Here is a 14,499-nt window from a genome sequence, read left to right on the forward strand (position 1 = left end):
GGATGTGATAAAAACAGCATTTCACTGTTCAGAGTTATCCATCAGTATTATGACCTACTAGCTACGGTGGGCTGGCGCGCCCTGCCTTGCGCCCTGTGTTGGCTGGGATTGGCTCCAGCAGACCCCCATGACCCTGTTGGATAATGAATGGATGGATGACCTACTAGTATTGCAAACTTTGAATGGGACAGTTAATGAATGATTGCTTCCTCTGCATTTCCAAAGGGATCGAGGAAACCACTTGACTCTTTTTAAAAATCAGTTTGTGCAGTATGCCTCTCCTTTCCAAATAAGTAATCACAGTATCTAAATATTTCTAAATATGAGGAGCACTGTGTATTTACATAGCAAATACGGTATAATCAATTTAAACCAAATGTTAATACTCTATAGAATGAGTATTCATCTACAGGGAAAAACGGAATTGAAAAGTTAGTTTCACTAGATAATGGCTTAGTAGTTCAGAAGAGACGATTCTTTTTAATTATTTTAACTGTGTTTTTCAATTTTTGGTCTGTTGTGATGAGTTGTCAGCAAGCAGCTTGTGTATAGCCTTCCTCTTTACAATGACTTTTAAAATTCAATATGGGCATTACATTTGGAAATTCAGGTTTTATTTCTGATATGTAAAGAATATATCTGATTTTATACTTATGTTTTCTTTCTCAGTGAATGAAAAGGAAAGTTTAAATAAAGAGGAAGCTTAAAGTACAATACATAGCATAATAAAATAGGTACAAAATTAGAAAAAGTTGGGATGGTAAGGAAAATGAAAATACAAAAACCACACGGTTATTCTTAAATTTACTTTGACTTTAGTTTCATATCCGACAGTATGAACCCAAGATATTTCATGTTTTGTCTGGTCAAAGTCATTTCATTTCTTAATATACATTCATTCCTGAATTTCAGGCCTGTAACACATTCCAAAAAAAAAAGTAGGGATGAAGGCTAATTGGGGCAAGTAATGAAGTAAAATAAATAATGATGTGATTTCAAACAGGTGATGTCAGTAGGGGATTGTAATCAAGAGTTTGTACAAAAGCAGTATCCACAAAAGCCTAAGGAGCAAAGATGGGTACAGGATCTCTGGTTTGCCAACAAATCTGAGAGAAAATTACTGAAATATTTAAAAATAATGTTCCTCAAAGAAAGATTTAAATGATTTGCATATTACTCCTTCTACAGTGCATAATATCCTTAAATGATTCAAGGAATCTGGAGGAATTTCAGTGCGTAAAACGGCAAGAGGGGCAAGCCTAACCTGAACACCCGTGATCTCCAATCCCTCAGATGGCACTGCATCAAGAGCCGTCATTCATCAATAGCTGATATAACCACAATGGCAAACCTTTGTCAAACACTACAATATGGAGTTACATTCACACACACACACACAAAAAAAAAAGCCTTATGTTAACCATGTCCATATGTGGCGTTGACTTCTCTGGGCTTGGAGGCATCTGGGTTAGACCATCACACGTTGTAAACTTGTACTGTGGTCAGACAAATCAGTATTCTAGATCTTTTTTAGAATAAATGAATGCTGTGTGCTCTGGACCAAAAGACCATCTAGACTGTTATCAGCAACAAGTCTAAAAAGCCAGGGTGTGTCATGGTATGGAGTTGTGTCACTGCCCCTTGACGGCAGCATTAATGCAGAAAAACACATTCAGATTCTAGAGTAACACATGTAAAATTTCTTTTTCAGAGACATCCATGCATTTTTCAACAAGAAAATGCAAAACTACATTCTGCACCCATCCAAATGCATGACTGCAGAAGAAGAGGATATGGGTATCAGACTGGCCTGCCCGCAGTCCTGACCTGTCTCCAGTACAGAATGTTAAGAATTTTGAAATGAAAAATACAACAATGATGACACTGTACTGTTGCACACCTTAAGATGTGTTTGTAAGAAGAATGAGACAAAATATCACCTGTCTTTTAAGTGTTTTGAGAAGGAATTGTGACATTACAAAGTGGTGAACACTTTATCGTCCCTACTTTTATTATAATGTATTACAGGCCTGAAATGGAGGAATGGATGTATATTAACAAATGGAATTAAGTTGAACAGACAAAACCTGAAATATCTTGGGTTCATACTCTGCTTTTTTTTAAAAACTTGCATTTTCCATACCATCCTAACTTTCTGATTTGCCGTTGTATATAAAAATGCATGACCTATAGTCTAAATATCTAAAATTTCAACAGACCTAGATTTGCTGCTGCTCTGAGCATTGTTGTTCCAACCACACAGAAAAAAACTGAATCCCAGGTGGTTGGAATTTGTGCATGGTTAATGCTTTCTGTATTGGTGGTCAGACACTAGGATTTTTTTTTAACTATGTAATTATTTTACCATGGCTACATGTTGTTTCATTAGGCTGGACACTTTCTGTACTCAGACTTGGTGACATTTACAGTCACAGAAATATCTGTATGTCACTTTTATCATATCTAAAAACCTTACACCAATATGCATCCATATTGTTGTATCTGACAAACCAAAATGGAGTATTTTTATTTGCATTATTGATTACGATTGTTTATTTGGCTCTGCAGTCAGGGTTGAAAATTTGCTACAGGTTTGATAGATCGTTAGTACTGCCCTTCTGCAGTCCAAACAAATGCTGTTAAGTGGATTGGCAAATCTAAACTGGCCTGGATTAAATGTTTGTGGGAAAATACACCGATAGATTTCTTGAGACCTAAAACTGCAAACAGGAGAAAAGGAAAATAATTTGACCCATTTGGACTATTAAATATTTTAACATCTAACATCATTAAAAAGACAAAACAAAGTTGCTCACAAAAATGCAGGTCATACCTTAACAACAATAAACAGTTTTAGGTAACACTTGATGGCTATTAAAGAAGGGGTAATGAATTACTACAATATGAAGGTTTAAAAAATTTTTTTTTCCTTAAAGTTAGTAAATAGTACACCTAGGGACAGCAAAGGACTCCACAATACAATATATCTCAATACATAAGTTGCAATATAATAATACTGCATTTTCTAAACGCTTTAAAACACAAATATTACAATTCATTAATTTTTCTATTTACCATTATGTTTTTTATCTCAATTAAGTTCATTTAAAACCATATCCCAGTAGGTAAAATGTACCTTATATCAAACAAAAAATTGCTTGAATCAAAATAATCCACTTCATTTTTTTTAATTGGACAAATATTTTAAGTACCGTTTCTCAGTAGTCTTTGTAGTAAAACTGGTAATGCTCAGTTTATGGTAGTTAATGCACATACCAGAACATTATATAACCTTAGTCCTGTTTGTTTCACTGTGAGATGATCCCTTATTTTATAGAAAGAATGTCAAGTAATAATTAAGTTTAGACAGTATATGAACGTAGATGAGTTAAGTGCCAGATGCTTGCTAGGACAGGCCAAAGCTGATGCAGTACAACACACTCATGATGGGTAGTTCGAACATGCATAGTCTGGCCCTCTACTGTTAGTCTAGTTGAACCCAAGGTCAAAAGAACATGGAGGCTCCACTGTCGGATTGCACAGCAGTTGCTGATCAAAGTACCATAGTTAAGATTTATTTGGGCAGAGGGTGTGAAACCTGCTGAAATTTACCAAAAGATGTAAACTCAGTACAAAAGTGAAAACAGCATGACTCAATGAACAGTTTATCAATAAGTAGAAATGTTTAAAGCAGGAAAAACAAGTGTAACAGATGAAAGCGTGACATAGTTCAGCATAAATATTGTGCACACAAGCCTACATTGACATGGTGAATACCTTCATTAGAGAAGGCCGATGCATTACGTTGCCCATTGTTGCACCACATTTGAATATTTATGGATCTACACTTGAACATGTTGACTTGGGGTACCGTATAGTGTGTGCAAGATGGATACCCACATGGTTTTCTGATCTGCACAAGCGAACATCCTTTGGTGAATTTCAGCAGGTTTCCATCTGCCAAAATACATCTCATTATGGCATGATGTTCAATAATGGTGTAATCCCAAACTACCCATAAGCCATCATGAATGTGTTGTTTGGTGTCAGCTTCTATCCGCTGCTGTTACCACGTAATTTTCAAATTGCCCTTACTTTTGGATATACCCTTGAAATTACAAAATTATATGAAATCGAAGTATAATAATTTGCATTAAATATATACCCTTGATTCCTGTTTGCCATACCTCACAAAAGTATTCAGTTTACTTGGAATTAAATTGCCATTTAGCATTGTAGTCAAAGCCGCCTCTAAATCTTTACTCCCCGCATGTTTATGACAAGTCTACGCTTGTGTACTTCATTGATTGCATTGACACAACTGCAAATACTTTGAAGATTTTTTTTTTTTTAAATTACCCATCGTTGGAGCCATTTAAGTCCAGCACTTAGGCAAAACAAATTTCTTTAGCGTCGACGAGAAGACGCTCTCTGTTCTACGCTGCATGGGTTTCTTGAAAACCACCATAAAGGTATGGAAAAAATTAATCTTAAGCAAAAAAAAAAAAAAAACAATTCTCAAAAAAACTCAGCTGAAAGCAGGTATCCCTGTACCTTAGTACTTATGCATGTCTTTGTGGAAGTGGAAACATAGAAAACAACTGCACATAAGACTTGAATGCAGCAGTGATAATCAGTGCTCTTTTCAATTCCCATTACATCTGCAGTGTAGATGATTTGCGAGTTTACATGAGACAAAGCAAAAAGTAATGCAATGATCAGCCTTTGAAGCACCTGGGTGTAATGTAGTGTATTAGTCTATTAGCCATTGCTACTACAAGGACAATAAAGTTATTATAAAATGTCAAATTTTTTTTTGTCCAAAACAAACAGTTATGATATATTTTAGTTGCTTAATAGCATGATTTTATATTAATTAACATCAAGTAGAATTAATCAGTGCATTTCTTTATCATTAACAGCAAGTTAGGCTCTTATACTATGTATTAGAATAGGATAAAACATCAAATATTTATGAAAAGGATGACATTTGGTTTTATACATTTTCTGTGAATATGTATCTATAGTGTTGGTACTATTTTATGGTTTTATCTTGTAACGTGCCCTTGAATGGCTTAAAAAGCACAATTAAATAAAATGTATTTTTATTGTTTGTATTTTCTAGAAAACTAATTTTCTTTGAATTTATGTGAGAATGTAACCCTAAAAAGCACACATTTGCACATGCTACAGAAAAACAACAGTTTAAAACCACTTAAAGTTTAAACCAGTGTTCAACTTTAAATACATAATTTAAGAAAAGATTATTGCTGGATTTAAATGGGTTGGAAATGCTGGAAAACTACTTAAAACCTTTCACTGTTCCTACTTGTATATTTCAGGCCAGTGCTGTGATTGTTTACAGTGCAGTATTGATAAGGCACTGCAAGATTACACAGTATTCCTTACTTATTCTATTTTGCTGAATCTGTGTGTCTTCATATGGGGTATGCGTGGGGAGGTGGGGTTTATGGCAAGCACTTCAATTGGGTGTACTTACCTTTATACACGAGTCCACCATTAGAACATGGGAAATACTAAGCCACAAAATTAGAATCCAAAATGACAGCCTTTATTGAATAAAAAACACATTACTCAGATAAAGAAAATCAATATATCTGAGAAAACTAATGAGGCTTACCATTGTGTTGAAACTCTGAATTTCTCAGAGTCCCCTGAATTCGACATGCTGGATCTTGGAGTCGAACTGGAAAGGTGTGTGGTAAATGCTGAGCAGCCACTTTACATTGTGATGCAGAATTACTTTTGGGTAATCTCTGAGGCACCTGAGAGGGGGGTGGGTTGTAGTCACTCATGGGAATTGGATCGTGCGTTTTGACACCTGCTACAGGAGATGTTTTATAATCGAAAAATTGTCTCTACAAAGAAAAAGAAAATATGTTTTCTAAAGAAAAGAAATTTACCACAAATAGTAATTTCAGAACTCTTCTTATAAACTTTGCATTTTATAAAATAATGATTTGCCTGCATTGGTTTCAAATGAACAGAGATGGCCACAATGCGTTGGATTACCAAACACAAAATGATAGGTGCCCAGTGCATGTTTGGAGAACATTATGGATAAATCCATGTGCATCTGCATATTAAAGTGTCAATCCAGGATTATTCAAGTTGAAGCTATTTTTGTCACAATTATTGCATACATCAATTTGCCATGCAAATGTGTGCCCTAATGTGAAGCATTTTTTGCACATTTCTAAAAATACTTTGCCTGTTTTTGTGGCTTAAACTAGAACTCACACTGTATACCAACTGCATGACTAGCAACAGCCCCAGCATCAGGCTGACACTAGTCTATGCTAACAGAAGGCCCTGGATGAGGGTATAGTTGGACAAACTGAACTTTCTTAAAAGATCATAGCACTCAGAAATGTATTTTTCCTTCTCCACTGGAAGTTAGCTTTTGTAAAAAAAAAAATTTTGTAACAATATACTAGATGCAGCTTTAAAAACCATACTTGTGTTTATATACTGCACTGTGTTCTGTCCTTCTTAAATATTAATACACAGTAGCCATCGCAAAGATGTAATATGATTCTTATTGACCGAATACTGGTGATAACTTAAAACAGTGGAGCAAGGATTTATGAAGGATTTGACTTCTAGATTGTTGAAAATGCTCCTGGTTAATATCAGCCATCAATAGCCAACACAACTGGGAGTAACCAGACGAGAGTGCTAGGAAATGGGCACAAAGAGTTGGATCTGGGTGAGGACAAAACACCACAGAGTTTTGAGATGGTTCACCAAGAATAAGCTTGCTTTCCTACGCCATGGTGCCAAGAAAACAATCTCCTTCTTAAGCATGTCATGAACTTGAGAAAGCTGAGGGCAGATCACACTCTCATCAACAATGAGATTATGTGGAGAAGGTAATCAGCTTTAACTTTCTTAGAGTTGCTGTCACTGATGATCTGAAGTGAACACAACCCATCTTGGCTCTTGTCAAGAAGGCTCACTAGCACCTTTACCTCCTCAGATGTCACTAGAAAGCCAAGATGTCTATCTATGCATGTCAGCCTCTAGAGCGGTGGACCCCAACAAAAGGGCACACAATGTTTCCAAAAGGGGTATACCTTGTGCCACACAGTATAACTTTGCAATGCTATGAGACATGCCTTCTAAAGTTGGTACAATGATAGCTGACAGACTGGGACACAAAAGAAAATTAATTCCAGGGTTGTGCATCATAAAATGGAATAGGCTATGTACTATAAAATCAAGGTTTTCAAAAATAAATCCTTAAAGTACACATTTGTTGTGTTTTACCTAGTTGGTATTGGTGTAAAAAAGTTGTTAATCACATACCTTTTGTTTTTTGTTTTTTTTTTAAATTTGTACTCACTACTGTTCTGCAATTTCCTGCTCCTTTTCTACATAAGCAGAATAATGGTCGGTTACTTTTGAGTATGTACTTCAGTCACAATAATGTGAAAAATCCCTTAGTGCATAATGGATTTATTATGTACTTATGTACATAATGTACTTATGTACTTGTACTGCTGAAAATATTAAAAATGGCACCAATGATACATTATATTAGTTATTATTTTTAATTACATAAGGTTATCCTCACCAGGAGTATATTATAAAGAAGCAGAGTTGGCGAAGAACAAAATTACAGAAATCTCAGGTTAATTCAGAATAAAATGGTATATACTGTTTGGCAAGTATGTGTTTGAGTTTTTATATTAATCACAACAAAATGAACTACTGTACTATGTTTCCCATACCATTGTGTCAGAGTACAACATCCATTTCCACATACCTTCATGCTCCTGAACTGGATACAAAAAAAAAAAAAAATACGGACTGTGTGTGAGTATGCTTGTGTTACAGGAGTTTTGGAGTACCATCACTGAGCATGAAGAGTGAAGGCAGTTTGAATGAGCACCTCCTGTTTCAGGGTTTCTCTACGATGTTTGCCCATTTATCTGTGATATAACTAACTGCTCTGTTATAAATAAATCTACATCTACTAACTGCTCTGTTGTAACTACATCTACATCCAGTATGTCCTCAAAACCTAGAAAACCAAGAAAATAACCTACAGTAGATCATTGTAGAAGCTCTGCTTCTCAAACACCTATGTAGCTGATACATTTTTAATTAATTAATTTACCAGACACACACTGCTGCAATTTAGATCACGGTGATTTCTTAAGCAAGCAATTTATTCTGCTTTTTCTTTTGCTCTCTGTTTGCCTGTTTTAATATCACTTTCTTAAAAACTAATAATAAATCTTACTTCATGGCTTTTCCTCTCTGGAGACTCGTGGGTGACGTACTTGTATGGTGAATAGGTCTTCCCAAGTGGAGGTTCTGTTCTTCTTCCAACAGGAGATAAGTTCTTAACCTTAGGTGGAGACACTAAAATTGCACCACCTTGTGGAAAGCCAGAATAAGACAAAACTTAAAATCGCATAACAACATCTGCAAGGAACTTATGAAAATAAAAGTAAGAAAATACATCTTATAATACTGCGTTCATTTTTTCACTATCAACACGTACACAAAGTGTATTTCTGTTATGGCAACAGCACAGGTTAGCAGCAATATTGTTTAGTTTAAAAAGAGCCTTCACAAAACTTCATTATGAAAATAAGTTATCCAAGGTTACACATTGAAATGTAACATGCATGTGGTACAAAAAAATAACTCAAAGGAACAACAGACATTTCACCAGTTCCTTGTTAATATTCTAGTAACAGCTTAGCATGTCTAGAAATGCTTACTTGCTCTGCATAAACATACTGACGCAGCCTGATAATTTCACAAAGGCACGGACGGAGTTTCCAAGTCATTAGCAGTGCTGTCACAAAATCTGCAGAACGTCCTCCACTAGATGAAATAAACCTTCATCCACCCATCCAGTGACTTTGGTGCTAAGCACCTTCCATAATAAGCAACGATACTGCAGGTAAGAAAGAATCATTTTCAAGTGAAACAGAAGTGTGGAATTGGGGTGGGATGAAGATGCACTCTTAATTAAAGGATCAAAACAGTACCTTACTGTTATTCTACACATTAGGCTTGTTACTGCTGCATCACAGTTCCAGAGTCCAGGCTTTGAATCCTGTTCCAAGCACTGCCTGTGCAAAGTTTGCACATTCTCCACAGGTGTTTTCCTCCAAGTACTCAGGATTCCTCTCATATTTGAAAAACATGCAGTTTGGGTTAACTGACAACTCTACATCTGCCTATGAACAGTGAGTGCGGCTGCGTGGACACATGTTCCCTGCAGTGGAGGGAAGGGTCCTTACCAAGTTCCTGATACTGGCACTTGTTATGACAGATTGTTTCACTAATTTTCACGCACTTAGAACTATAACGTTCACTATGAGAAAATATTACTTTTTAGCACTTTTCCTAAATATCTTTCAAAAATAATTTTAATATTCTTACTAATTTTGTACTGCTTTGTACAATGAACTGAACTCTTACATTTTTACCATATTTTGATGTCAACTAGGTAAACGAGGGATCAACAAAAGCCTCATTTTATTTACATACAGTTAACATGTAAATTAACTCCACCACCGCAGTAGGCAATTTTAGTGATACTTATATACTGGCATGGACAAAATAACACTTAATATATTAATATCAAGAACTAAATAAGGAGTAGGGCAATCCATTGCCTTCAGAACAGTTTCAGCCTTTATTTAATGCTTCCATAGTTTCACTGAACTGTGTGAAAGGATACTTCACAATTCTTTAAGAAAATCCCATCTCTTTGAGAGAGGGTAATGGAAATCTAATCTGTACTCCAGAACTTTCCATAAGGTTTCAAAAATATTTAGATTGAGTGATTGGGAGGCTCTAGAGCGCATGGAGACATTTCACCCTGGAATAGGAAAATACAATGTAGTTTTTGCATTACAGGATGCACCTGGTTGTATGAAAAGGCCTCACATTCCATTACATGACCAAGCTTGCAAACATTGGACCCAATAGCTCCAACATTAACTGTGCCCCTACCCTTACAGATAGCCATGTTTAACAGTAGGCAACAGACATTGTTGGTTGAATGCACCTTTTGGGCTTTCTCCAAACTTAAAACTGTCAAGAGAGGGCATACAGGCTGAAAGGGAACTTATCAGACTATATTATTTTAATCATGTGTTCAAGAGTTTAAGTTTTGGGCTCCACTCCTTTTGTATCGCTGTGTACCACAAGCTGTTCTGAAACAGAAGCCCTGGCATAAACTGTCATTATAGTCATTATATATAAACTGTCATTATAGTCATGTCAGGAGAAAGTAGGGTGAAATTACACCTTTCATTGGCTAACTAAATAGATTACAAATGCAAGCTTTCTCGAGCTTGCATTTGTAATCTATTTAGTTAGCTAATAAAAGGTGTAATTTCACCCTACTTTCTCCTGTATTAATCTATGGCTAACACGGTACAACACTCTACTGCTATAGTCATGTCAGAAATACCTAGTTAATTTAGAGTTGGTCAGAACTATACATATATTGGAGGGTCACATTATAACACTGACAGCTCTGGAACAAACTAAAAATTGGACTGGCCTGATTTGTTTAGATAATTTGGCTACTTCTGGACACTACCCAGAGGATGCGTACAAGCTCAAAATGCTAATAGTAAGGTTGTTAAAAATCTTATATAGGAAGACTCAACAATGAAAATTAAATACTTTCCATTGGCTGGGGTCCACAATGCCAAATTGACTGAGCAAGTCCATACAGAAGCTGCTAGCAAGATGATACATGTTGCAAGTATTTTTTTCAGGAATCAAACATATTTAAAAAGTGTTTCATATCAGTATATTAGAAACAAAAAGAAAAAAAATCTACTTTCCAGTCCCTTATCGACCTCATTTAGAAGAGATTTACGCTATAATTTCCTGCTTTCTTTGCACTGCTGGATATAGACCTCAACTGCACCTATAAACACAAACTGCATAAACACCCAGCACTGATGTTTCTCATCCTAACTGTAGATATTTATTTATCCCTTATCAATTTTGCTGTGACAGATAACTTTGTCATTAGGTAGTGTCACTACAAATATGTCTAAAGGCACAAATATTTAACCATTTTTTTTTTTTTTTTAAAAGGTTGAGCTAAAATATACTGTAAATAATTCAATTTAAAACAAAGATCTTATAGAAACTGTACCATTTAAAATAAATTATTATATAATAAAGACTCACATAATATTATACTTATGTTCTTGACATGAAAGCATTCTGTTGCTGGGAAATAAAGTAGTTTTCATTAATGATACTATTTTAAGCCTTTCAACGGTTTCCTAAACGGCATGTCTTCAGCTACATCATTAATTGACTGCTTTATCGAAGTAAAACATTGAATGATGGTTATATTTTTAAGAAAAATAAGCAGAAATTCTTTTAGTGTGCAGAAACTCTATAAATAAAGTTATTTAAAGGTGCAGGATCTTTTAAAGCTAGTCTTTTTTCATTTGCCTCAAACAGAATTACCAATTGTAATAAATTAAACTTGGACAATTTAAATTGTCCGTTTGCTTCTCTATAGTTAATTCATAACACAAAAATCACAAACAGAAGGAAGAAATACTATCATGTAAGCTTCCAATTAAGTTTAAAACCAATTTTAAAGCTATCACTTTCACTTATAAAGTCAGAAATAGTTTCTTTTCACCCAACTTGTCCTTATAGAATTAATGTCTATACAGTCTAGAGCAGGGGTCCTCAATCACAGTGCTGGAGGGCCGCAGTGGCTGCAGGTTTTTGTTCTAACTCGGTTATTTTTTTGCCAACAATTTAATTTCATGGCTTTTTAGTGCTTTGACTCTGCTATGTCAGGTAATTCTCACAATCTAATTTTTTCCCCTTTCTAAGGATATCATCCAAATGATTTGAAGGCTAAAATGGATAAGAAAATTCTCAGTCCTTCACTTTTTTCTCCTCATTTTCCTTCCAGTATTTAATTTAACCCAATAGTTCATGATAAATACACACATGTGTAAATGGTAACAAGCTAAATGGAGAAATGCTGGTCTTTTTTGTCATTTGCACATTATTGCTAATTAGGAGCAATTAAAAACCAAGAATACAGCTGTTTAAGGCTAGAATAAGCAATAAGGGTTCAAAATCTTAATGAGCAAGACAACTAAAGTGAAGCAGAAGTGTTACTTGAGCAATAAGTGCTTCTTTTTAAGCAGCTGGGTTGGAGCAAAAACCTGCAGCCACTGCAGCCCTCCAGGACCGTGATTGAGGACCCCTGGTCTAGAGCATATATGGTGATTTTAAGATTGAAGCCTACTTTAAATTGTAAAGATTACTAAACATAAGTTTAGGAGGCTGATCTTAAAGCTAATGGGTATACCAACACTGAAGAGATGTACCTACCAATACAGAGAAGCTCTACCAGTCCTAGATTTTAAACAAGAACTGAATATTCATTATTTTAGCATTAAATGCTCTTTTAAAGCTGCTGTTAATGCTTGCCATTATCTCTTTCTGAATTTGTTTTATATTAATAATAGTAATTGTTTTGAATGGCCATTATTAAGTATATCCCATTGTTGTTTGCCTCCTAGTTTGCCCAATGGCACTTGGGCTGCTATGGAATAATTGTGTCATCCTAAATTATTGATCTATTCTCAACTGAAATTGTCAATACTTGCCTTTGTAGAGAAGACTGTGGCTAAATTAGGAAAGCTGAAATCTGGATTTTAAAAATAAATAAATTAATTCATATAGCATACTGTATATTCCTTAAGGTCCCCTCATAGTTTTACCACTCTCCATAAACTGTACATTAGAAGGCAAGGATAAGAATTTTGACCAATTTGTACTTTTAGTTATTTTGAGGTCCTAAGGATAGACAATAAAATTTAATTAAAGAAAGTTATTTTTCTAATTTGTTGACCTACTATGCCTTAATTCACATTCTTATGTATGTTTAGCTGTACTGTATTTGTCTGAGCGTAATATTCACAAAGGTGCAGAACCTGACAATCTTACTGAAAGTTCTCCATGGTTTATCCTGTGGTTTTCTCCAATCACCTACTCACATTCATGATCAGACTTTAGATTTCAGTTATCAATCATGGAGTTAATTAAACCAGTTGTGATCATTATTTGGTTACATTTGATTTGTTTCATCCTCTGCCAATAAATTCTAAATTTAGGGCTTAGGGCAAACACTATGATCCAACTAAACAAATATTTTAAGATTTACTGACCCTGTGAGAAAACTCGGTCTTAATTGTAAACTAACAATATTAATTAACAATATAAAATAGTGATAAATTAACTACTACTCATATAAAACAGGTTTTAAATAAAATTGTTCTCTAAAAACAAAACGTATCTAATTGAAAAGGAACTAACTCTTAAAGTTTAATAAACTTGCAGTTTGGTTGATCTTTCTCATTTATCAACTATATTTGCAATATCAAGATATTAGACTCTTCAAAGTTACATTAATAATTAAAATTAACGTAATAGGCAGAGTCATTAGCTATAAGGAACCTAATCTGTGGAAGATTTGATTAACATAGAAATTGTTTCAGTCTAAAATGAATTTAATATACTATACTCTTGTTAAAGCTATTGTTTTGAAATAGGGATGGGAAATGCCATGAACCCCATCATATGATGTCCAGATACTAAAATTTTAATAAGAGTTTATTTAAAACAAATGCAATAACTATTTCAATTAACTTCTTCAAATTACTGTTTCCTTTTAATTTGACTGAAATTGAAGTTAAAATTAAATGTGTCCATCTATTTATACTTAACAACAATACCCCTTGGCTCAGTTCATCAACTTAAATATTTTAATTCCCTGAGCTGGCAATAATAAGTCAATTTATATAACCTATTCATCTGACTTTTAAAATTATTGGGACATCTAAATGTATACTGCCATAAAGTACAGTAAATAAAGGTCATCAGCTGTGTTTTCTCAATAAATCATTAATACACCAGTAAAATATTTTCAACACTATTCAGTGGACAAACATTTTGTCATCAAACAACGTATGAGGTGGGGGGTGCATTCCTGTACTGCTTTACATTCACATACATTAATTATTGATTGCGGATCACAGAATAAACTCTCTTTCAAATGGTACCCTGAGCTAAAGTAGGAAAGACAGCCCCAGTTTAAATTTCTCTACCTGGAAATAGCATGTTTCATAGTAAGGTCTTTCTTTACTGAAACACTGTGAAAACAACAATGAACTCAACCTTTTAATTTCAGCGGGGAGAGCATTTGGCAGAAGCTCTGCTTGAAAGACTGAAGTAAAATCTGCAGAAATAAACAATATAAAAACCTGCTACTCTTTTTTAGTGTATCTATGATACAATGCAAAGAAAAACTGAACACTGCAGAGTAATTATGCAATACCCCCACCCCTATCACTGATGAGCTTATTTCATATTACTCTCGTATATTGTTCTCTTCTCTTACTGTCACTGACTAGGGAACACAGTAGACCTAAAATGGTAAAAATGTAA

General features: G+C 34.7%; 1 protein-coding gene across 3 annotated transcripts in view; it reads right to left on the minus strand.

The window, feature by feature from the left end:
* The window catches only part of mdm1 (Mdm1 nuclear protein), a 126,894-nt gene that overhangs the window by 14,540 nt on the left and 97,855 nt on the right, over nucleotides 1-14,499 (minus strand). For all 3 annotated transcript variants that reach the window (XM_039769780.1, XM_039769782.1, XM_039769781.1), the window contains 2 exons: nucleotides 8,270-8,406; nucleotides 5,642-5,879 (listed from right to left, as the gene is read on the minus strand). In XM_039769780.1, the coding sequence (XP_039625714.1) occupies nucleotides 5,642-5,879; nucleotides 8,270-8,406 (375 nt within the window). The remainder of the gene's footprint in view (nucleotides 1-5,641; nucleotides 5,880-8,269; nucleotides 8,407-14,499) is intronic.

This window comes from Polypterus senegalus, chromosome 11 (assembly GCF_016835505.1).
Source record: "Polypterus senegalus isolate Bchr_013 chromosome 11, ASM1683550v1, whole genome shotgun sequence".
Classification (NCBI taxonomy): Eukaryota; Metazoa; Chordata; class Cladistia; order Polypteriformes; family Polypteridae; genus Polypterus; species Polypterus senegalus.